The 25572-nt window shown below is 37.4% G+C and overlaps 2 protein-coding genes across 3 annotated transcripts; one reads left to right on the top strand and one right to left on the bottom strand.

Moving 5' to 3' along the window:
* The first annotated feature begins 7569 nt into the window (after positions 1-7569).
* On the top strand, positions 7570-10910 carry LOC122078422 (aspartate-semialdehyde dehydrogenase). The gene is made up of 7 exons (XM_042644394.1): positions 7570-8297; positions 9267-9353; positions 9472-9516; positions 9608-9703; positions 9840-9941; positions 10354-10508; positions 10594-10910. The coding sequence occupies exons 1-7, from the start codon at positions 7719-7721 to the stop codon at positions 10673-10675; spliced, it is 1146 nt and encodes a 381-aa protein (XP_042500328.1). The 5' UTR covers positions 7570-7718; the 3' UTR covers positions 10676-10910.
* An 845-nt stretch (positions 10911-11755) lies between these two features.
* On the bottom strand, positions 11756-25504 carry LOC122079049 (DNA repair protein RAD4). 2 transcript variants are annotated; one of them, XM_042645274.1, is made up of 14 exons: positions 25270-25504; positions 22734-22805; positions 22490-22611; positions 21866-22180; positions 21664-21756; positions 19974-20066; positions 19430-19531; positions 17564-17613; positions 15565-16329; positions 14328-14673; positions 14041-14235; positions 13788-13940; positions 12661-12870; positions 11756-12560 (listed from the first exon to the last, which is right to left on the bottom strand). In XM_042645274.1, exons 1-14 carry the CDS (start codon positions 25469-25471, stop codon positions 12165-12167), a joined length of 3114 nt encoding a protein of 1037 aa, XP_042501208.1. In that variant the 5' UTR covers positions 25472-25504; the 3' UTR covers positions 11756-12164. The 2 variants fall into 2 exon arrangements, with proteins under 2 accessions (XP_042501208.1, XP_042501207.1); XM_042645273.1 differs by lacking the exon at positions 25270-25504 and adding an exon at positions 23525-23755.
* Positions 25505-25572: the final 68 nt, after the last annotated feature.

Here is a 25572-nt window from a genome sequence, read left to right as displayed (position 1 = left end):
TAAGGTTCACAAAAAAAAAAAAAAACAAACAAATTCAGATTTTAAGAAATCCCAACATTTAAAAAAGAAAATAGCAAGGATGCCATCATGACTCAAAGTTTTAAAAGTTCCAATACCAAACGCAAAGGTGTTAACTTCATCTTCATTGGGAAGAGCAGGCAATATTGTTTCAGCATCCGAGATAAATGGGTCAAAAAAGCTTTCAGTCAAAGATGGATCAAAAGAATTAAGAATAGTCAAAATAGAGCTAAGGTGATTCACAAAATTATTGGCCATTATATGAGAGTCAAACACTATCACCAGTATCATTCACTACATACCTAATACTACGTCTTCGAAGGGTAGAATCAGCTTTGGCATAGTAATATCGAGTATTTTGATCACCCTCATATAAAAGGAGACCCTAGACTTTTGTAATCAAAATTATTAATTTTTAGCATTAAGAAGCTGAAAGATATGAATAAATAATTCAGATTGAGAAGAAGCCAAAATAATTAAGGACTCCTCATCATATGGCTGGATTCTTTCCCTCACTCAATCATGATTAAATGTGCTAATTGATAATGTAAAAAAATATATATATATATATATATATTTATCTTTTAAATATGATTAAAAAATATAAATAAAATTTATTAAATAATATACTGTTTTCTTCTTTGGTGGGAGGTGTTTCCTCGGACACCCATGAATGAAGTTCTTTCATATAGTTTTTCTTGGTTTTGTTTGAATGGATATTTTCTTTATATTGAAAAATAAATAAATAAAGGGATAACGTTCCCTAAGAAGCCTAAGTACTAATTCGAGAAACATGAGAAATCAGATTGCAAATATGTAAAATAGAAAGGTATCGAGGAGAAAGACATCATGGGCTCCCATTATTTTTGTCTCTAGGCATGTGAAAGAATTCACACACAGACGGTGTGCAAATGTTTTTCCCATAAAAAAAATCTTAAATCATGTCAAAATAGCCTTATTATCTTTACTTTTTTTCCTTTTTTGGGTAGATGTACATATGACATTGGATATCTTTTTGGACTTCTTCAGAACAGTTCTTTTTTATTTTAACATTTTTTTTTTCTATTAGAAACTAAAATAAAGAGCATCAATGGTAAATAATGAGTCTTACTATAAGAATTTATAAATAATGAAGATAAATAAATAACATAATACAATGCAAGCAAGAGTTTTGAAAAGAAAATGACAGATGTCACTAAAACTCATCCGAAATGAATCAATATCAAATTTTACAAGATAGACTAATGGATAGAGGTTTCCAAAGATGTCATAATGGGAAATCATACCAATGAGAGGACAAGGAGATGAATTCATTTAGCTCGGGCTCTCATACTGATTAAGTAGCAAAAGTGTCAGTGTAGATCCCATGGATCATCATGTAAGAAGATGTACAGATTCCTTCACACTCTGGCATTGTAGGGATCATTTTCCCTAAATTAATATTGTTCTTGTTATATTGTTATAATTGTAATTTTTGTGAAGATAACCAATAGAGGAAATAGCAAGGAGTGTATGACAAGTAGGAAAAGATGATCTCCCAAGGGAATGAGAGCCATTTAGCTGAGGTAGTACTGCAGTTATTTATTTATTTATTTTTCAACTAATTCTTTCTTCAGGCATAAATTAATGAGGGGAAGGGCCAAAATCAAGGTATGCTGGTCGGAAAGACCATGGGCATTTGGTGACATGGGAGGGAGAGAAAACAAGTTGGGAGAGTCGTTCAGACCATTAGTCCAATAGGGCGCGGGCTTTATTCCATTTGTATGGTCTGGAAAACTTTCTCCATTAATTAGTCTAGGAATACTTGAACTCTTCCCCTTTTTTTCTTTTTTTTCCTTCCCCATATGACAGTTGTTTAGAGGAATCATCTCCAAACCTACACCCAGTTGAGATGCTAAAGCAAGCTTATAAACATAACAACTTTCATTTTGCCATTATAGAAGAATAAACCACAGAGAAAAACATGCTTATGGAATATGGACCATGGTGGATTAAGCAGCTCGATTAAGAGATTAAGATTTCATATTTTATTCATCCAAAAAAAAAAGATTTCACAAATTTTTTTCTAATAAAACAAAGACTTCATTTGTTTTTTGTATTTTTTTTTCTTTTTTTTTTGGGTAAAACTAAGACTTCATATTTAATATAAAGAAAAAGAGAGATAGAGACCATAGAGGTTGATTGCCTCTATTTAATATTTAAAAAAAAAAAAAAAAGATAGAGACCATAGAGATTGATTATTTTATTACCTACTCCTCTATGTTATTTCAATATTTTCTTCGATCTTATCCATTACAAAGGTTTTCTCTTGTTTATACCCTTTCCACTTCCTACTTTCACTCAACGTCACTTCTTTCAATAAATTATTTAAAGAAAAATAAACATAAATTGAATTTTTTTAATTAAAAAATGGAAGAAAAAGAAAGAACTATATAGATATATATAATATATATATGGCATGTATGCCTGTACTTTCGAAATAGATTATGAGTCTAGAACAGATTCTTAACTTAATTCTTATTTATTTTCTTGCTTAAAAAACATTCTATATAGATTCATAACCTATTTCAAGAATACAGACTAAACACAGCTTAAGTTATTGTTGACCAAATGACATAGCAATCACCTCATTAGTTGGGTCTTAATCCCTTAATTAGCCTATCCTTTTTTGGTAAAGAGCCTATCCGATTGGGTCCTTATCCAGTTTCAATACAAGCTTATCCAACCCAAATAGACTAATTAACGCATCAAGTCAGGCTTGGATTAGTGATGTCTCCACCTAACCAAACCAACTTATGCTGACCAGAAATTTTCACTGTAGGGACCAGCTGACCCATCTGGCTTGGCCTGATATTACCCAACCAAAAATTGACTCGGTTTATACATGAATCATTTTTCAGTGCCTTCACATTGATCTCTTAGCTGTTGTCTCAACATTCAACCAACCCAAACCTAGTCGTCTAGCCTGGCCATTAGGACTGGCAATGGCCCGGATCAGATCTGAATCTGGGTTAAGGTGCAATGCTTGTTAAAGATGACAATCAGGCTTGATTCTGATTTCAAAATCCATGACAGGTTTGAGGCTATACAGACAGAATTGTAGCTAGGTTTTGAACCAAAACTTCATCAAAATGTGGTTTCTTGGTAATTTATCAAGGAGAATGTTTTCTTTTACCATGGTGAAGGTTTTAACCACAAATCTAAGGTCACCCCACCCCACCCTATATGTTGGAGGTCCGAAATATCCTTCTTCGTTCTAAAAACTAATCCAATGATGATGATAACCATCCGTGAAGGAAATTTGCTTGAGGCAGTGATATCATCACTGACATGGGAAGAAATTTTCATCCACTCTTATAGGTATGACGTGTATATCTGACTAAATGAGACCTAAACAACTCTCAGAATCCCTTTTTTTTTTTTTTTGGTAGAAAACTCTCAGAATCTCACAATTGAAATACCAAAGATTCTCTAAATATTCTACCAAAAAAAAAAAGATTCTCTAAATATTGGCTGTCATTGTTTGCCTATTTAACAGAGACCCATCTGATGTCATTTGTCTAGAAATAGAGTTTCTCACATAAATCCACTTTAGAATTTATTGTCAATAGCATACTATTTTATATGCAAACACATACAAGTTACAAAGTCAAAAACTTAAACCTTAAGTTTGGAAGCATTAACCAAGACTTTGGGGTTGGGTTTCAAAAATGTTTGATGGTTTCAAATAAAGAACTTTCATATTTAAGTGTACATAAATGCATAGTCAAATCATTTTGATTAACCTGATTAGAGATGGTGTGCAGCCCAGAGGAGATATTCCAGTGAGAAAAAAGAACAGAAGACCCATTTTGCATACTAAAGAATATTACAAAATCAACTTGATTTAGGTATCAGGCATGTCCACTGTTTGAATGAGAGAGAGAGAGAGAGAGAGAGAGAGAGAGTTATACTGCTAAAATATTAAGAAATAAATAATCAGCAACTCTATCCAATTGATCTTTTGGATAAGAAAATTTCCTTGTGACATAATCATGGCCATCATATCAAAGGAATATTGGGTTTGGTGTTTCAACAAGTCAATTGATTCAGAAATCCAGAAAAGAATCAAAAGTTCAGAAATCAAAGAACACATGGTATCTTGATCCACAAATCAATTTAAAATGATTGCTTGCATGTAGCAATGTATCAAATGGACCTCTTCAAGTCCAAAGTTTCTTTTTTTTTTTACCAAAAAAATAAATAAAAGTCCAAACTTTTGATACTGTATTATTTTAGTTACAAGTTAAAGAAATTTGGCACTTCAAGATGAAACAATACATTTCTTCCTTTCAAATACAACAGTTATATTCCACCAAAAAAAGAAGGTAAAATTGTTATGTACATTTGGATGGATATAAGGAGTCAATTTGATCACCTGAGCTATTGTCCTTGGATGCGATTGGGTCATCCAGGGCAAAGCACCAATTCATGTGAATGACTTTAGAACTCTCAGCAATCATGTAATCTTTGTTATCAAAAAACCTCCTCTCTCAATCTACAATTAGAAAGCCTGTAAATCATAAGGGAGAGATGGTGTGGATTTTCAATGTTTAGTATAATCCCAAATGGGTAGCCCAGTTGCCAAGTACAATAAATCACAATTAAAAAGGCCATGAATTCACCTTAGGACCTACCTATCAAACAAAATGTTGGTTATTATTGGATTAACCAAATGGTCTAATGACAACACAGGATTTAGCCCAGCCCATCCTAAGCCAGACGGGCCAGTCCAGGCCCATGCTGAAATATTTCAGCCAGACCTTGGGCTGGGCTTAGACTGAGTCGTCAGGACTCAGGCTGGATTTGGGTTTTCAAAAACTTGGCCCAACCCAGCCCTGTTGCACCCCTAGCTGAAACCATCTTCAAATCCACTTGACCTCCGGCAAGCCCATGAGCAACTTTCTTTGCGAACCCAACAGCCTCTAAGAGTCGAAAAAATAGCTTTACTGAATTTTCAATCCTAAGAATAGCTTGTGTGGTTTTAATGGAGACAAGTCCCTTAAAGCACAAAATGGAAGCAAAAGAGCAAAGCTACTGCAAGAGTCCAGCTCTAGTTTACACACGAACAGCAGAGGATCCAACTTGGTTATTGCAATTCACATAAACACTGAAGTGTATGACACATCATTTGAGCTTTTAAGTTATCATGCACATATTCAACTATAGACTGTTTCTAGTAGAGCTTGAGGACACATATACATTTAGATTATTAGGGTATATATGACGACTAAGCTTCCCAAGGGGGGCAAAACACACATTCAATCAGATAAGTCGATCGGTTTGGAAACCTTACTACCCAAACCACAAGAAGCCCAGAAAGCACCCCCAGTGTCCAGGTTTCTTGAGCAATGATTAAAGAACCCAATGGGATCTCTGATACACAAAAAGTTGAGGCCAGTTCAGTCAGTGAGGTTCCAACAATACCCAGTGGGCTGGTATTACAAGATATAACAACTGATGGAAATGAGTTCTCAGATCGCAACATGACAAGAATCCAATGGATGACCGCTACCATGGACTGGGTTGGGATCAAATCACTTCCCTCCAACCTCTCAAAATATTGTGTAGCTAATATTATTTGAAGACTAATAAACGCAAATGCAGCATCATACAAGGTACCTTTGCCATTCATTTTGAAGGCCACTCTGGAATGGGTCTCAATTCTATCCCGTAAAAAGAAAAAGTAGAATGGCTGTTAAAAGGTTGGGCCTAATCGGGCCTCTTCAATTTAAGACGTTGTACCGTGATTGGCCCGTTTAAGTTATTGGTCTTCATATGTTAGGCATGGTTTCATTTATAAATGGTTGGTTAGGTATTGGTATTTATTCAGACTAAATGGGTCTTAAATAAACTTTGAATGGGTTAATGACAAATTTATCTTTAAATAGGCTACAATCGAGCTACAGGTTATTATCTATGTAACCATGAAACTAATCCATGTAGTTGAGTCCACATATATTGTTCTTATTTATGTAATTATGAAGAATAGTTGTTAGTGGATAGAGGTTATAGGAGTGGAAATATGGGGTACTTCCATACCTTGTGTAGTTATGAAGAGTTATTGTTAGTGGATGATAGGAAAAGTTAGGAGTAGTGGAGATTAGGGTTGACAGTGGCTCAACCTGAATTTGCCCTGAACCTGACCAAGGCTTTTAGGTTTGGATTGAGGCTTCAGCTCGCCCAACTCAATTTAAATCGGTCTGAATTTTAACTTTGAATTTTTATATTAGAATTTTGGGTTCCTATTGGTATTTCATTTTTCTATAATTTTTTAATGTATAGAATGTGAATGGTAAAAACAGGTCAATCAAGGTTAATCCAACCATTGCAAAAGCCAGGATCAATCCGACCCAACCCGACCCTGATAGGGTCAACTAGGGCCGGGTTGGGTTAGTATGAACTAGGTAGAGTTGGGTCTGAACATGAACCTGACTGATTTTGGTTGGACCAGGGTTGAATTTTGAGGACCTAGGGTTGGTTAGAGTTTTAAGAAACCCGGCATTGTTTCACCCCTAGTGGAGATTATGAGGGTAGTTATGTAACCTATATATTAAAGCAAGAGATAATGAAATGATATTGGAAGAAAACAAATAAATGCTCAATCGTTGAGTAGAAGCGTGTTATCTCTTAATTAGATATGATGTCATGGCTTTGTTAATGAAACTAACCTAATCACTTTTTTATTCTTAATGGATAATCACTACCATTGATTGATTAATATTGATCGCTTTCATTGGTATCAGAACCAAGGATGAGAATGGCAAGAATACCATGGATTGACAAATATCGATTTTTGATCGATCAATCCGTATCAGTTGGGAACTTGGGATTGGACAATTTTATCCCTATACCATTACTTCTAGGGGTGAAAGTTTAGTCCTGCCAACTTGAACCCGCTTGGCTTGCCCTAAGCCCGAACAAGGTTTATGCCAAATTTTTTGACCTTGAGGGCAGGTTAGGGTTGAAAAACCCCAACCATGGGTCAAAGTTGGGTTAGGGTTGAGGCCTCAACCTAGCTCAACCCGACCCAACCCGGCTCGAAATTTAACCTTACATCTTTATAATAGAAATTATGGCTCCAATAGGTATTTTATTTTTCTATAATTTTTTAATATATGAGACCTGAATGAAAAAAAAACATATCAATCAAGGTTAATCCAACCATTATAGAAGCCAATGTCAACCCAACCTAGGCCAACCTGGCCCTGATAGGATCAATTACGGCCGGTTAGGTTGGTATGAACCCGATAAAGTTGGGTTGGGCCTGGGTTGAATTTTGAGGACCTAGGGTTGGGTTAGAGTTTAAAAAAACCCGGCCCAACCTGGCCCTCTTTCACCCCTAATTACTTCAATACAGGATTGGCTAGGAATCGGTATCGGCCTTGTGGATACCAATATGGATATAGGTGAATGGGAAACCTGGAGAGAACCGAAAGGTTAACCCGACCCATTTTAATTTTGCACGTGGCATGAATACTAACTACACCTTTTTGGCAACGAAGAAACCCTAGGCCGCCCTAGCCGCCCCTCACACGACGTTTCTGCAAACTCCGCCCTGGCGCTAAAAAAGCGCGCTTTTGCCTCGCCATTGGCTATTGAAAAGTTTCAAACTCAGCTCCTTTGCCTTACTGATCGAGAAATCGAAGGAGAAAGAAAAAATGATGGAAGCCATTATGAGCGCTCACCACTGCAATTCTCTTACCGGCGCTGCCACTACCTTCGGTCCCATTTCTACCAGAGGAAGACGAGCTAACGCCTTCTCTGTACGCATGGGTCTCGAGGAAGACGGTCCTTCTCTGGCCGTCGTCGGCGTCACCGGTGCCGTCGGTCAGGAGTTCCTCAGTGTCCTCTCCGACCGTGACTTCCCTTATAAAAGCATTCGAATGCTTGCCAGCAAACGTTCTGCTGGTAAAAAACTCACCTTTGACGACAAAGAATACGTCGTTGAAGAGTTAACTCCGGAGAGCTTCGATGGTGTTGATATAGCTCTTTTCAGTGCTGGAGGTTCTATAAGTAAGCAGTTCGGTCCCATCGCCGTCCAGCGTGGATCGATTGTCGTTGATAACAGTTCGGCGTTTAGGATGGATGAGAAGGTGCCGCTTGTGATTCCGGAAGTGAATCCGGATGCCATGGCTCACATTAAGCTTGGTTCTGGTAAAGGTGCTCTCATTGCTAATCCTAATTGTTCCACCATTATATGTTTGATGGCCGCTACTCCCCTGCATCGCCATGCCAAGGTAAGGATTTTACATTGTTGCAGGATTGGTTCGTTTGAATGGTTAGAGTTGGCATTGGGAATTCGTAAAATGTACGATCTTGTTTGAATGATTCTGATGGATTAGTTTATCTGTAACTGAAATGAACACGGCCAAGTCATTCCTAGCTCTGTAGAAGTATAAAGTCAATTATAGTAGACTCAATCATCCTCATCTTGCGGACAACTGGACAACACATGATATTATCACTGCCAGATTTGCCCTGAAACCTTGAAGGCACATTACTCACCATCTGAGAGAAAAAATCTTTTGTATCAATAGTTGACGTTAATAAGACATTTTTTTTATTATTATTATTATTATTAGGGAGGACATGGGCATTAGATTGGAAAATATTGAACTTTGGGGTTGAATAATTAGGCCAAAGCAGGAGAATTTATGTGAATTGGTTGTAGGCAATGAGTCATTGACAATGCAACTATAGTGGAATTAGGTTTCATTTTTCTTTTGAACCATAGGGGAGTATGCTTCTCTTGGCTTAATTGTAGTGCTACGATTTAGGTGGCGCTGCTTTTCTTTCATGAGTAATGATTTGGGAGATAGTTTTAGTGCTTAACAGCCTTTAGTAATGCATGCTGAATTTGGTGTCTTAGCATAGTTTAGTTGGAGTAGTGCTTAACAGCCATTTGGTGACTTAGCATAGTGTAGTTGGAGCTGTCTTGTTTAATGGATACAAGATCAGATTCCATTTGATATGCAAGGTTTATGCTTTTTCCTTTTTCTCAACTGACAAACAGAGCAGTTGAGCTATCTTTAAAAGAGTTGTGGTCATTGAAATATTATGTACTTCTTTTTGAGTTTTATATTCTTCTGCTGTAAAAAAATATGCCTCTTCTTTGTGGTTGACCAACTGGGTGGATAGTGATTGCAAGTTTCCAATGACCTAATGAACAATCCCACCCGGCCTTTACATGATATTGGCACTTTCAGGTGTTACGAATGGTTGTTAGCACATATCAGGCAGCTAGTGGGGCTGGTGCTGCTGCAATGGAAGAGCTTGTACAACAAACTCGTGAGGTTTTCTTCTACTCCACTACATCCTTAATATTGTCCTCTTTTTTTTTTGGCCCAACAATGATAACTTTACTACTGAATTATCCTTACAAAATGGGCATTTTAATGTCTATGATATAAGGTTCTGGAAGGGAAACAGCCAACTTGTAACATTTTTAAGCAACAGGTGTGTTTTTACTCCAAATTTAGTGAGATTAATATTAAATCATTCCATCTGTTCACAGTGGTTCACCTCTTAACACCTGCAATCTATGCAGTATGCTTTTAATCTGTTCTCACACAATGCACCTGTTCTCGCCAACGGGTACAATGAGGAGGAAATGAAGTTAGTGAAGGAAACAAGAAAAATTTGGGTATGTATGAAGATGAATTGCTATTGTTCTCAGTTGTCAAAGTTGATCAATTTTCTTCTTGACTTTCCTTTCTTTGTAGATGGAGGCCATAGACCATCTAATCTATGTAAAATTTTTATTCTAAATGTCAATGCAGAATGACACCAATGTCAAGGTGACTGCCACATGCATACGAGTTCCTGTGATGCGTGCACATGCAGAGAGTATAAATCTCCAGTTTGAGAAACCACTTGACGAGGTAAAACTGTTAAATTATGGATTACACATAACCCAAAGTTGCTTAGGATGTCACTTCTCTAACCAATACTTGTAGAGGATGATTACTATTAATTTCGGCTAGTAACCTGTTGTGTTTGACAACCAGATAAACAAACTCCTTGCCCTGTGAGCTATAGATGCTCTCAAGCTAATTGAAAGCTTGATAATGCATTTCGTTGTAGAAAACATTCTTTTTTTTTTTTTTATAAGTTCGTTGCCAAAGCCTTTGTTTCCCTATGCGTTAGGTCAACTTTTTGGACTTGTGTTTTGTTGCTTGAATTTGAAGCCATTTACAAGAGAATATCATGAAGCTTCCACTGATCTCTCCCCTTCTTCCAGATATACATTCTGATTTGTTTGAACTCTGAATTCATGTTATGGTCAATGTCTAGGACACAGCTAGGGATATTTTGAAGAGAGCTGCTGGTGTAGTTGTTGTTGATGATCGAGCTTCCAATCATTTTCCCACCCCTCTAGAGGTGTCGAGCAAAGATGATGTTGCAGTTGGCAGAATACGCCACGATTTGTCTCAGGATGGAAATCATGGGTAAGACTGATCAAAATATCACATTGTTTTTCATACCCATTTCCTTCCACAACCCTTTTGTACTAAAAGAGAAAACCCCATACAGGTTGGACATCTTTGTTTGTGGTGATCAAATACGCAAGGGAGCTGCTCTTAATGCAATTCAAATTGCAGAGATGCTGCTGTAGTTGGACATGTTTCTGGAAATGAAGCCACCTCTAGAGATGTTTCTTCCCGGATGTGAATACCTTTGTGTGGCAAGTTGAAGCAGTTTTGGGTGATTTGTGTTCATTATCTAGAAGCAATTTTGAAGGAATCGGATTTTTTTGTAATAAATATTATCATTTATATCTTCTGGGATGTAGTTATATAATTAAGGAGTTAACTGATTAATGCCAATGCATCTTGTCTTTTTGAGCTGCTTCTTATTGGTTTGCCCTCAGTCCATAGGGTTTATTGTTTCTTTTCTAGAACATTGCAGGCTTATTTCCAGCATGAACAAACGGCAAGCACCCACTTAATTACCTGAAAGATTAGTACAGATAGTACACAATCTGCCCTTAAGCTTACACCATCATTAACTATTGAAAGATTGTAATTCGAATGATTTTAAGTTCAACCATTGTGTTTTAGTCTTTGTAAAGCTGTGTAACATTTTAAATAGAAAAACTTGATAATACGATCTGATCTACGATAAGGCCGTTAGAAACTTTATAAAGATTCTGATCAAAAGGATAACAATTAATCTCATGATTCAGAATTTCATCTTTTGGTTTTGACATCATTGTTCATTTATCGTGTTTAATCATGATAAACATGATGGTGATAAACATGATGGTACAGACAGATCTATGATCAGATCCTATTGGCATGTTTAATCATGATAAACATGTTAGATCATGTGGTGAATGTTCTAATCATCTGTTAAATGATCATTACGTAATTTAAAATGCTAGATGAACAACCATGCAAGATCCAACTCAAAAGTGTAGAGACACTAAAATATTAGGGTTGATGGGTCCTTTTTCTACTTTAAAATAGGTCACGAACTGGTTCGAAAATGGATCATTTCTGGGTGACCCAATAGGCAATAATTAAATACACAAGGATTAGGCAAGCCCCGACTCGATGGATTAGCAAGCCCTACTAATCCCAACCAAACCCTCTTAAACCAAATCAGGCTCTGATACCATATAACAAACCCTGAACCTGTAACCAGTACCTGCATAAGAGAGAGAGAGAGAGAGAGAGAGAGAGAGAGAGAGATGTGAGAGAGAAAGTTGGACGATAGTGAGAGAGACCTCCTATCATACCAACCAGTTTATTTATACTAAAGTAAAAAAACAGTCACAATAGGAATAAAACTACTACCAAGCTAATCTTAAAGTTTAATTACAATAGGAAATTGAAAACTAATTACAAAAGGAATAGTAAACAATAAGAGCCTAATCTAAACTATTTAGCCAAGCATACAATCCCACGGTATATATATTTAACATAACAGTTATCAACAGAGTATTATACTCTTATCCAATGCTCTCTTTTTCTTTATGGAGCCAAAAAAAAAGTCTACTTCTGAATTGGAAAGTCAAAACAGATGGAAACTCAATAACAAAGCCATTCCTGCAGGTTAAACCGTCATGTTTGGTTAGTAGAGAGTTAATTCTCATTCATATGCTACAACTCCTCCACTTGGACCGAGAATCCACAGGGACATCGTTTTGTCCGCACTGAGCTCTCGTCATCAAAACTCTGATCCTCTTCTAAAAATATATGTTCATGGTCCTCATTATGAACTGATAATAGATCATCCATCTTGGAATCTTGTAGATATCCTTGTTGACATCCAACATATTGCATGTCTTCTCGACTATCAGGACTCTGGGCTCCGCATAAGTCATCCCTTAAGTGAATGTCTCTAGGGGCCTGTGAAGACGAACCTTCCCCGTAAGTGTTCTTCAGCCTTTGCTGTGTTAGAATTGATGAAAGCAGCTGATACCACCTTGAAATAGCTTGCATTTCATTCCGTTTCTTCTCTTCAGCCCTTCTTATCTCCTCCTCCTCTTCATATGCCTGAGAAATAAATCACAAACAAGACCAATATGTCGTTTCAATACATGACAAATATTCAAATTTCTGAGGAATTCCATTCCCTAAAACATTTGGGCCTTACATCTAATATTGCATCTTTGAACTCAGTACAAACCACGACTCCTTCAAATCCAGGAAGAGAGCGGCCATTTCGAAATTCAAACCCAACCATTGCAGGGGCAAAATCAATCTCCAGCCTCTTCACAACAGGGACAATTCTGGGTAGTCTCAGGTGCACAGTTCCAGGTGGAAGGCACTTCTCAGACCACACATCCACTTGGCCACGTTCATTCTGGAAAGAAATCCAAAACCAGAATACAGATTCAAACACATACTCCTGATACAAAGTTTTCCACTCTCAATAACACAGCAAATTGCCACATCATATATACCCAATATAAACTACTAATGTTGTATGGTGTATTCTAGAACATTACATTGGATGACTTAATAGCCAAACCAGATACATCATCTACCAGAAAGCTATCAAATGTCTGGCCGCAAGTTTCTTGGTGATTCAAGCATAATGAAGCATCAATATAAAGTCAATTTGGATGACCCAAGATTTTAATAATAATATAAATAATAATAATAATAATAATAATAAAAAGACCTTCCTGTAAAACTATAGAGTCACTGAAGCCAGATGGGGATTAAGCGACTCAAGAAGCTGGAAGTCACAAAAATTATCTGCCTTCTTTTTCTCGAATACCCATCTTTTAGAATTTAAAGATGCCAAGGATTACTACATAGACACCCCCCAACTAAATAATAATAATAATAATAATAAAATAAAAGATAAAGTATCACAGCTTTACATTCAAGCAAATGAGTGTAGATTAACATTCAAAGGGAAAAAAAAAGAATGCAGTTTTTTTTTTCATTCAAAGGGAAAAAAAAGCATGCAGTTTTTTTTTTGAGATAGAGAACGGAATCTTATTAATGAAAAGAATAGCCAAGGTACTAGACAAAGAAATAAAGACAAGGTGACCAAAACCAAACCCTCTATAGGGGACTATAAATTCGAAACCTCCCCCACACCCCCCCCCACCAAAAAAAAAAAAAAAAAGCCAGCTCATCTGCTATATAGATCATGGCTAACGCAACGAACGAAAAAGTATGGTTCAAAGCTAAGTATTGCAGTACAAAAATGATCAAAAAATTTGGATTAACTACGATACTACATACATGAGAAAATAAAATGTTTACCTTTGGTACAACCCCATTTACAGCACAAGGAAGACATAGCGGTTCCATCTGCCACTTCCCATAAAGTTCAATAGTTCCTGCACCACCATCTTCATCACAAATACCAGATTCAGATTCTTGAATTTTGCCAAGCTTCAGAGAACGTTTCACCACCTAGAAGAAAAGTAACTAGAAGTCATGACTCTAAACCCTGGCTAAATAAATGAGAGATCAATGCAAAACCCATAAAAGGGAATAATTCAATTGTCCAAACCTTTGCAGCATTTTCATTTGCTTTGACTTGCAACCCTTCCCGCAACCATCTTTGTTTTGTCTGTAGCATTTGAACACAAATGCGAGGATATACTGGATGACCAGAACAATAACCAAGAATAGGACCCCTTGGATATAGTATCTGATACTTAGTAAGCCATTTTTCAATAGCATAAAGGGAATGGTTTTTGTAGGCCTGAACATAGAAAAGGATGTCTTGAAGAAAAACCCATGAAATAATTATATACTAGTTGTGTGCATTTTAAGCTCAATTATACAATTTCATACCTGTTGATTTGTTGGAAGGGGCTCAGTTAATGCCCTAGTTTCCAGTTCCATATCCTCAAGAGAGTTTCTGGTAGCAACTCTGGAATTTTGTGCTGAAGATTCTGCATTGCTATCCAAGCAGTGTTGTTTAGATGTTTCTGTGCTAAACTTACGATCCAAGCTGACATGGTCTGGAAGACATTTCTGAGAAGTAGAGAGACCTTTTGAAGCACTCTCTGGATTTACATCCAAATGGACCAAACCTCCAGTAGCACCAGATTCCAACTCCTTCAACGGTGCCAACACTGCATCCCACCAATTTGGACTAACTCTCAGTGATGATATCTTGTACCACTTCATACAATACCTGAAATTAAAATTAAGTAGCACTTTGTTGACATTTCTCATGATAAGACAAATATGAGTACACACTAAACTTTGTTGTGGCAGCAGATATATTTGTGGACATTGCCATTGAGTCACCAGCTTGTAATTTAGTTGTCCCCATAGTCACTTGGAACCCTTTTCTTGGAAACAAACACAAACTTCTCTTTTTCTCCCCCAATAGAATGTAAAGGTTTGATGAGCATGGAGGTAAGTTATTTTACTTATTTACCTTTTTCCTTGAAACAATTTCATTTTCTGAGCGCTCCCAAACAGTTCAAAGCATTAATTGAAAACTTCATCAAAGAATATCATAAAATTATATTGAACAAAAAACCGACCCACCTAACCAACACACACACCCCCCCCCCCCCAAAAAAAAATAAAATAAAATAAAGGGTGCCTATTGTTGTTAGTTGTTACCAAAGTGGTGAAGTAAGAAGTCGCAACCTACTTTTGATTGTCCCTTGCGTTATTCCACTAAGTAATTATGGTAAAAAGATTTTCAAAACAATTTGAAAGTAGTTGATCATTATATCATTATCAAAAGTGGTCATTGCCCTGCACATTTTTTCAAATATACATGTGAAATGACATGATTTACCCTCATTGAAAAAAATGTGTTATACTAAAAAAATAAAAAATTAAAATTAAAATTAAAAAAAAAAAAAAACTTTTTTTTCACCAACCTGGTTACAATAAGATTCTTCATCCCCCCCCCCCCCCCCAACACACACACCAACCAAAAAAAAAATACAAGAATATATATTTCAAAACTTGGTAACATTGGCAAGCTATCATGAATCACAGCATTGGAAGTAGCTCCAAATACGTATGTGAATGCACATATGTGCTAAAGGTTAAGAGGCTAAACCTGCGAGTCACATCTTTAGCACCATGGCCAGCAAAAGCGACTACATATCTTAGAGACTTTCTGCAGGCCACAGCTGCAGCTTCTACCTTCTGCTCACCATCAATAATTGCATTGGCAGCATCAACATGCACCCACTTTCCTGTCATGTTTTCTCCACCACAGTAGACTTCTGCCCAACACATTGGAGCTCCTACTCTTCTTGATCCAACTGCAGTAGAAATTCCCTGAGAGGAAACTAGAGATTCTTCACTTTTAATTATTTTCTTTCTTTTCATTGGAGAATAAAAATCTGATGAAGTACCACACACGTATTTCAAATTTGTGCTTGGATTACCCTCACAAGCAGCTCCAGCAGTGGCAGAAAGAGCCATTTCTAAGTGCATTTCAAACTCTAGATCACCTTTTCTTTTTGGTCCTTCAGTTTTCTTGGTTGGACATGCTTCTGCACCTGCATTGGTTGCTTTGCAGGCTAATGAATCTATCAAACCCTCAGCCAATTGATCTTTTGATTGAGTGCGCTTGCATGTCAAGTTGTTTTCACTTGTTTGACACACAACACCAGGAGAAGTTTTGTGGGTGATTTCTTGATAGCTTGTTTTATTTGAAGACAACTGAATGGGAGAAGCAGACACTTGATTTGGCCTGGCCACCATCAACGTGGAAGAGCCAAAAATCCCTGTCTCCCCTCTCGTTGAGCCATTGTTTGGACATTCAGACATATCCATATCTGGTTTGAGGGAGGCCACATCCAAGATGCACACAAACCTGAAAATATATTTATGTTATAATATATGTGATTTCAATAACCCCTAGATAGTAATTTAAAGATAAGTATGAATTTTTGCTAGGACCCCAATCCAGTTCCAAGAGGCATTGCCCCAGAACTAGACAAAATTTTACTAACAGAAAGATCATCAGATAATAGTAATCAACTAGCCATCATCTGATAGATCAGTATGAAGGCCGAACAGGTATCCAGCTCCAAGCAATAACTGAAATTTCGACTGGTGGGTTAATTCTGAATCTTGGAGAAACAGAAATATTTTTCCAATTTCTACATGTTCTGCTCAAAATTTTGGCAATTTCACCAATTTTTCCAGATTTTGATCCCCAAGGAAAGAAAATATTTTTCTAATTTGATCAGTTTTCCCTCAAAATTTTAATCATTGGCTCCAACAAACATACAATATGAGAGCTGTATATAAAAAAAATAAAGGCATGGGCAGAATCCACAAGGGTCCTTTCACAAAAAAAAATAAAGCCAAAACAGTATGACTTAAAGTCTTTAACATCAAAAAATATCTTTGCAAGATTTCTCGTGCATTTGACTGAATGTGTTTAAGATGACAGTCTTACCTAGAGTTCTGTGGCAAAATTCCAAGAGAAAAGCATGATTTCCAAATTTCCCATCTTTTCCACAAAATTGCATGGTTTTGGGTGATTTCAATCATTTCAGATGAAATATTTCCGTTTCAACCAGGACCAAAATCACCGAAACTCTAAATTTTGATTCCTTGATTTCCATTCATCTATCAACTATTAAACATGGTAACAATTGCATTAACCCCATTCCTTTCTTCAACTCTTGAATATCTAATGGTAATATAACTACAGTACATTGCAGGGCATTGGCATCATCCCTTTTACCATGTTGATATCCATCCTAAGGAAGAGGGCATTGCTTGGAGCAATGGTAAGAAGTTTGGATTGCCAGGGCAAAATTCCCAGGTTCGGGTTTTGAGAGCGCGGCCATTTTGCGCAAAAATGCCAAAGGTGAGGACAATTTCCCAACTCACCCTTCCCAAGACCCGCTTAGGCAGGACCAGTGCTGGGTGATGGCCTTTTTTATATTCAGCCTAAGAAAAATTTCCAGATTACCTAGATTTCAACTTTTATTGGTGTTAAAAGTACAAAATTTTAGTTTCTAATAAATAAATAAATAAAAAAAATCTATGACCACAGCAATATTCATCAACATAAAAAAAAATAATGTCTTTACCGAGTTGTTAGATTAAGAGCTCTGAATAGTGCCACAGACAATGCAGTGACCTGCCAAAAGAAAATTTTGATCATTTCGCCAAAAATAAAAAAAAGTATTACACTCCATTAACGTTCTGTCATTTCACCAACAAAAAATGAAACTCCTTCTTGCTGTTAATTCATCCTATTTAGAAAATAAAATTGATGAACAACTGGCTGATGTATTTACTCAAGGTCTTAGTAGTAAGATGTTTCATCCTAAGTGACCACTACAGTCTACATGAACCCTGCTTTGTAATTTTGAACATAGTGAACTATAAATCAGACCCTCCAAAGAATAAACAATACAAGGACAAGTTCTATAGCATACTGGTATCTCCTTTGCAACTAAATAGCGATGCTACAAGCACAGTATAACGATATAGAAAATAAAGTAAATGTACAACTTGATCTTGAAACTTTTAAAGCAATAAACTCAAAAGGAAAAAAAGCTTTGGAGAATAGTAAACTAAGAGAATGTAAATAATTAGTCTAAGCAAAGGCATGAATAAACCTTGCTGAAGTTAAATGATGATAGATGTAAAAGGCTCATGATAAATAATTATCTTGCAAAATATGTGTTGGCAATCTCTAATTAACTACTGAGGGCAACATAATGTTTGTAATAAAAACATGTATTCCAGAGAAAGAGTATTAAAGCTGTTACGTATTTATGGAGAGCTGACAGATGAGATAAAACACTTAAACTTACACTGCTTGTTTCAAATGTGGAGACTGGAGATCACAGTAACATCTTTTAATGATAAATGCTAGATGATTAAGACTAGTTTGTGGCTCACAGTGTTGTACGAGAATGGGTATGATATACCCTTTTTTTTTTTTTGGGGGGGGGGGGATGTGATCATTTTATACATTATTTTGACAGTGTAGTTCACTTCTTCTGATTTTCCTTTTTGCTAACTCATACACTCGATAAAAGAATGAGATTTAAGTTTGACTTGCTTGGTTTGCTATTACAAACTGCAGAGTCTAGATATATAAGCAGTTCAGAAAAAAAAATTCAGTGAATATCATTTAAATCCAAGGTCAACGTCATCATTGCCCAAGATTGAACCAATCCAAGGTCATATATTCAATTAAGGCATAGGCCTCTAAACATTTTCTCAGCAATTCACAACTCAAGTCCTTTTTTGGCTGTCCTCATATCATTATAGAGCCTTTAATTCAAGTCCTTTTTTGGTGACCCCTAGGCTCCTTTCAACCACACGCTTCGAATTCTGTCCGTCCTTGTCTTTTTTTCAATGCTAGTGAATTTAAATCCCATTCAACGCTCAAATTTCAGCATTTTTTATTTTCTTCTTTTAGTTTTTTTAAGTCAAGAAGATTGAGTTGATATCTATACTGAGAACTGAATCAAATAACTCAATTCATCTGATTGGTTCTTCATGCAACTTTACTTCCACATCCCTTGGCAATGCCGTGAGTTATCCATAATGAACAGTCTGCCAATGGACACAACTATCATTAAAATTGGTTGATTCACCTTCAACCTTGGCTGGTTGTTGGCATGTTTTCAAGTTTCATTCTAGTCTTTTCAGAGGATGACTGAAAAGAATCAAGAATGCAAGTAAAATCACAATTCTAGCACATGCCTTTATGCCTTAACTAGGGCATCTAGTGGTTTTGCAATTCAATACCAGTAAATTAACTGTTTTATTCTTCAGAAATAGATCAGCATCTAACTTCTTAAGTCAGCAACCTTTCCTCTTCTTGTTTCTTCTCCTACTGTATCAGTCAACTTCGAAAAAGTTTATTTCCTATTTATAGATAAAATTTTTCCATCTTGTCTATCATAAGCATAACTGAGAAAATTGGTAAGGGATACCTCTTCTACAGATCCTCCATGACTTTCAAGAGCATAAGCCAGGCTCGACTCGAATGATCTCTCTGGGACAGGTGAGCCTCTAAAATAAAAATTACGACTGAACTGCAGATACAAGTTAAGAAGTTATAGAAAAATGCATATCTACATATACTTGAACTGCAGATACAAGTAAGAAGCTATAGAAAAATGCATATGTACATATACTTTAGAGTGTGTGTGTGGGTGGGTGTGGGTGGGTGGGTGCACATGGCTGGGTGGCCCCATTTTCTTATGGTAGTTGGCATTGTACACACTGTTGTCCAAAATCACGCTTGACTCAAAGCGGAAAATTTCAGCCCAAATTCATTTTTCCACAAGGAAAAATTAAAGCATTTAAAAATGGCTTATGGCCAATAATAGCCAATTTAGGGTGGTCCACATAATTGAGATTGATCTTGAAATACAAAATGCGGCCAATCCAGTGGTCACATTAACCCTATATGTGGTTCAAACAAGGGATCCACTCAACTACATGGGTCACCTGAGAACCTTAATGCATACATACCCAATTGACAAGAGGGGCCAGCAAATTTGCAGTCAGTTTCGGAACTTTCGCTATATTCAGCAAGTGTTTTGGCAAAAGTGAAAGTAAGGAAGCCTGCCACAACATTTAATTCTCCTCAGAACTCATAAATTATGCACCACAGTGTCTTTCATTGGTGTATAAGAGCAATGCAAAAACATACAAGAGAATGAAATACCCAGATATAAATGGAAACAAAACATAAACAGCCAACCTCCCCACAGCAATATTCTTTCAGATTGACAGACATCACATCAAAACAGAAGTGTTCAATTAATCAATCAAAAAAGAGAATGGTGGCCTTGTCTGTTAGTGGTAAGTTGAATCATTGCATCATTTATTTTTTACAAGCTGGTATCATTATGACGTGAGGAACTGTGTTTGGCATAGTGAAGGGCATAAACTTTAAAAGCAGATCCTTCTTCTTGTTCCACCACATTAAAAACAGTATCATGATGAGCCAAATTTGTCTCCGGCATGAGTGGGACAATTTATTTGCAGGACTGGGCATTCTTTCATGTTTATTCCCATTTATACTCTCCATAGTTGTCACGGCGTCAAATTGATCCAAGGCGGTGGAGGGATGGCTAATTAATTATGGCGTTGCCATGCTGGTCAAATCGCCCATGTGTCATTTTTTATTTTCCCTATTTTCTAAAGTTATTTAGTATGCTATTTTTTTTTATTTCCCCCATTTTCTAAAGTTATTTAGCATGCTACAAGCCTACAATATATACCCTATAACATATAAAACCAACATTAAGCAATATCAAATCATCAAAAATCAACATAGACCTATCAAAATCACCCTGCATTTTACAAAAAATTGACCGCCTAGTGAATCAGGCGTGACCTAGCGTCCATGGCGGTGCCATAGCGACGCCTATCAGCCAATGGCGACCGCCATTTGTGAGTCACGTAAATCATAGCACTGCCATGAACTTCTTTTTCTGCTAAGACGCCAAATCGCCGCCTTGGCAACGCCTAGGCAATGCCATGACAACTATGATACTCTCATATTAAAAAGAACCGGATCTTTTAGAAAAACAAGAAGAGAGGCACAGTGACTGTGTTGAGACAACTAAAGAAGAACCCAAAGAGACCAAAGGAACATGTGACACATAACATGATTCACAGTTTACAGGATGTTAATTAATTCAAATAGCCCTTGTGTAATGTTTCATGCCCTTATTTACCTTCAGAATGAATTCCCAAAAGATTCATCCACTGGTCAACCTGCTCAAGACCCCCAACTTTGCTTTCTACTTAGTCAATATGCTACTAACATAGATGCTATCCGAGGATGTCATATTAGCTTGTTTCTCATCATTTAGGTATCCACCGATTTGCTGCAGATGTTTCTTACAGAATATGGAAGAAGGGAAAAAAAAGGCGGGGGGGGGGGGGGAACACTTCCAAGAACAAAGAATTTTGTGGTAAACACATGCATCAGGTTTGCCTCTAAAATAGTGAACTTATGATACGAAATAAATCTTCTATTAAATAATTAACAACTAACAAGGACATTTCATTTTTAGAAACTCCACTTTGTTGGGCACAGGACACCCTTCAACAGTTTATGTGTCGGAGATTAACAATTCACAAAAGGGAAAGCTCACAATGAACAGAAAGTAATGTCAATTTTGTAGCTGAAGCATTACACAAGAAAGACCTGAATAAGAGGATCACTGCAAGCACTGTCAATTAATCTTCCCCGTGCTATTAAACAAAGCAAATGAACTTTATGCACAAGTTCAGCCAATTCCTGAAAAAAATGGAGTAAGAATCCTTAATTTTTTGTGGAGGAAAATGCAAATGGTCATCATCAGTAAACTAGCAAAATGGAAATCCCCATCTTAAGTATTATGATTTACCTTGTCCTCAGCCGAAGCTCTTCGAATAGGCCTCCTTTTAACAGAAGATGGTGAGTCACTAAATTCAACAGTCACCTCCGTCGCAAGAGTATGCTCTCTAGAATCTGGGATGGGTATCAAACCATCTTCCCAATCAGAATCATCTGTACCTTCTTCTTTGTCAGGAGAAGCAGAATGCAGAGTTTGCTCCTCCACTTTCTCTTCCGCCAGACTTTTCCCCTTTGTATCAGTAGTAGTAATCCCATCTAAAAGTGCATCATATCCGACATTCATTTTAATGTTTTGTTTGTTATTTCCCTTTGAACCAACATTCAGCTGATAAGAACAGAACAGTGGAAGTTGTCAGTTGCTAGGAAATAACAGAAGTAGATGCAGCTTCATCAGTAGTTTGATCATCTCTGAATACTTATTCAAACAGTAAATCAAAATCCAACAACAACAATAAGACTCCAAATTAGCACGATGGATGAAGTTCAGTATAGGCTGTAAATAAGAAGCCCATCAGGCTGCCTTTACTGTAAACAAAATTCAATAAAAGGTAACCAACGAATGCATCACCACCACCCTAAACAATCAGCACTTTGTTAATTTTACAAACAGAAAGAGATCAAGCTATAGACAAACCATGCCATCAAATTCATGAAAGAGAAGTTTTCCGTCATGTTTCTCTGTCCGTAATAAGCCCTGAGGATTAGTTCGTTTCAGAAGCCTGCCCACAGCTTCCCTTGATTTATTGGTAAGAGTGCCTGAAAATGAGGAATCGGTTCATTCAATTTCAAATAAAGGAAACAGTAACATGATAGAGTAAAGTTCCTTCTGCAAGATGAGTACACATGAGACCGAAATTTTTTTCTGTAGAGATACAAACCACTATCATGTTCTGATGCTGTACGACTTGTGCTTTCTGAGTCATGTTTAGTTTTCATTGCATCCTCATTTTCTGCCAGAAGAAAACACAAGAAGGTTCCAGAAATTCAGTTTCTTAGCTATCGGAAAGTTTATCTCAAATTGTCTCTATGCACAAACAGAAAATTGTTTACAGAAGAATGGTGAATGACAATACTAGTCCCTTCTCCCAGAATCATCCCCACCCAATGACCCGAATCCTGAGTGGCATTGGGTAGTTCACGTGCAGTACAATTGGAATCAAGTATTGGAAGTCAATATCACAACTTATAATTGCTTTTTAACATACTCCAAGATTGATACACTCAATACAGATTACGAACTTCGCCAACTCGCCACTACTTCTGATGGAACAAACAGATTGTTCAATGGCAAAGAAGTGTTTTGAAAGATTAGTTTCTCCTTTCCAAACAAGCGTGGAACACTGGAATAGCAAAGCAATGAAAAAAGAGGAAAGGAAAGGAGAACCTGCCCAATGTTACGGCACTGTTACAGAGTTTTACTCATCTAATGAAATCTTCATCAAGGGATACAAAGATATATTCAGCTTCAAGATTTTTGGAATCCTAATATAAGAAAGCAAAGAATCTAGAAAAGACTTGCAACAAAGCCAAATACCTTAAGAAAAAAAAAATCTGTTTTCAACGAGCATTCCAAAATTCGAGCAGAAATTCAAACCAGAAAATACTTCGTTGATGGAAGAAATTAATTGAGAGAAAAGGGAAAGAGAAATCATGGACTGGTAGCACCCACCTGAAGCTTGCGGTCGCTTCAACTGATTTCTGGTCCGCATTCGAACGTTCACTTTGGTCGCTGAGTCTCTGAACGAAACGGAGGAATGCGCGGCTTCCGCTTTTGGACTTCGGTTTGGAGAATGTTCCCGGGAAATAAAACGGGCATAGTGAAAAGGTTGGGTAGGAGGCCAGGAGACAAAGGCGAGGAGGCCCAAGACCATCGGACCAGAGACTCACGATTCGATCCGAGTCGAATCATGGCTCGCTTTCTGAGTTCACTGCTTCCTTCTCTTCGATGCTGCTTTATTCGATACAATCAAGCATTCAACCTCCGACCTTAAGGTTGATCATGTAATCAAGAAGCTGTCAAGACTACGAAGGTACTACTGGGCCGGTCGAGCCCCCTTGTTACGCACTCCCCCTTCACCTTTCCCCTTTATTTTTTGACACCGTATAAATCAGTATGTATTAATTAGGGCATGAGAATCCTATTGGTCTGGCACAGGCTTAAACTAGTGGGCAGGGCCGCAGGGCCACTTAGAAGGTGTGAAAACATTTTCAGCCCATGGGGTAGGGGTGTCAACGGTCCGGGTTGGTGCGGTTTCAGTCCGGTTCCACCGGTTTCGGTGTGACTTTGGAAGTGACCGAAACCGACCCATTAAGGATTTATCGGTTTCGGTCCGGTGTCGGCTTCGGTGCGGTTTGGGTTAGGGTTGGTACCGGTTTGGATTTATTAGGTTCATTTCGGTTTGGATCGGTTTTTTAAACCGATATGGAGCCATTAGGAAACAACCAAATGATGAACTGCTGAACTTCGGTTTCTTAAATCGATTTGTAACCGGGTTGGTTTTGGTTTTTGGTCTAGTTTGGATTCGACTTTCCATACAAATGTATACAAAACTATGTAAATTTTGATTTTTTTAATGAATTTTGGAGTGTTTCGGTTTCGGTCTGGGTTTTGAGCCGGTTTCGATTTGGTTTCGGGTTCATCTAGTTTTCGGTGCGGTTCGGTTTGATTTTGGGGTTGCAATACTCGAAACCGAACTGAACCAATAAGGCTTCGGTTTGGTTCGGTCGGGATTATTATCGATTCGGTCTGACCGGTTTTACTGGTTCGGTTTAGGAATTGACACCCCTACCATGGGGGGTAGTGCAGTCCTTTTGCTGTCACCTATGTCAAGTTATTGCCTGTGACTGTAGTAGGAATTTTTTTCCTATTAAATCAATAAAAGAAGCATAAAAAGTATAAAAATTGGCTCTAGATTCCACCTACGATATTGCTATTTACAGGATATTATTCTTCACGTATATGTAGAGGATTTTTTGGGAGAGGATTTCTGAAAAACCAATGTAGTCTTACCCGGATACGAAGGCCAATGGGAGTGTCATTTTAGGGTGCGGTAGTCATTTTTTCGCACTTTGCATTTGGGCATAGGAGCCACGCTGTCGTTTATTTATTTTTTAAAATTAAATAATTTTCGATAATAATGGGAAATCAATATCAAAAAAGGCATAAAGGTCTAAAACCCTAGAAAACTTGCCAAGCTGGTAACGATGCTTCTGGCCTTCTCATACACCTCGCTTGACTTAACGCTTGCAAGTCCTATCACCGCTCGAGGCTGTAGCCTNAAAAAAAAAAAAAAAATCTGTTTTCAACGAGCATTCCAAAATTCGAGCAGAAATTCAAACCAGAAAATACTTCGTTGATGGAAGAAATTAATTGAGAGAAAAGGGAAAGAGAAATCATGGACTGGTAGCACCCACCTGAAGCTTGCGGTCGCTTCAACTGATTTCTGGTCCGCATTCGAACGTTCACTTTGGTCGCTGAGTCTCTGAACGAAACGGAGGAATGCGCGGCTTCCGCTTTTGGACTTCGGTTTGGAGAATGTTCCCGGGAAATAAAACGGGCATAGTGAAAAGGTTGGGTAGGAGGCCAGGAGACAAAGGCGAGGAGGCCCAAGACCATCGGACCAGAGACTCACGATTCGATCCGAGTCGAATCATGGCTCGCTTTCTGAGTTCACTGCTTCCTTCTCTACGATGCTGCTTTATTCGATACAATTAAGC

This window comes from Macadamia integrifolia, chromosome 5 (assembly GCF_013358625.1).
Source record: "Macadamia integrifolia cultivar HAES 741 chromosome 5, SCU_Mint_v3, whole genome shotgun sequence".
In the NCBI taxonomy this organism is placed as follows: domain Eukaryota; kingdom Viridiplantae; phylum Streptophyta; class Magnoliopsida; order Proteales; family Proteaceae; genus Macadamia; species Macadamia integrifolia.
The sequence above is the reverse complement of the archived record's forward strand: the minus strand, read 5'-3'. Positions and strand labels throughout refer to the sequence as shown.

What these genes read in the sequence shown, in the direction of transcription:
- LOC122079049 (XM_042645274.1), bottom strand. Translation starts at nt 25,471, where the DNA reads ATGGTCTTGGGCCTCCTCGCCTTTGTCTCCTGGCCTCCTACCCAACCT. An exon ending in GAAGCGACCGCAAGCTTCAG is followed by an intron (nt 22,806 to 25,269) that starts GTGGGTGCTACC and finishes TTCTTCTGGCAG; the next exon opens with AAAATGAGGATGCAATGAAA. An exon ending in AGCATCAGAACATGATAGTG is followed by an intron (nt 22,612 to 22,733) that starts GTTTGTATCTCT and finishes CCTCATTTTCAG; the next exon opens with GCACTCTTACCAATAAATCA.
- LOC122078422 (XM_042644394.1), top strand. Translation starts at nt 7,719, where the DNA reads ATGATGGAAGCCATTATGAGCGCTCACCACTGCAATTCTCTTACCGGC. An exon ending in TTGAGAAACCACTTGACGAG is followed by an intron (nt 9,942 to 10,353) that starts GTAAAACTGTTA and finishes GTCAATGTCTAG; the next exon opens with GACACAGCTAGGGATATTTT. An exon ending in TCTCAGGATGGAAATCATGG is followed by an intron (nt 10,509 to 10,593) that starts GTAAGACTGATC and finishes AACCCCATACAG; the next exon opens with GTTGGACATCTTTGTTTGTG.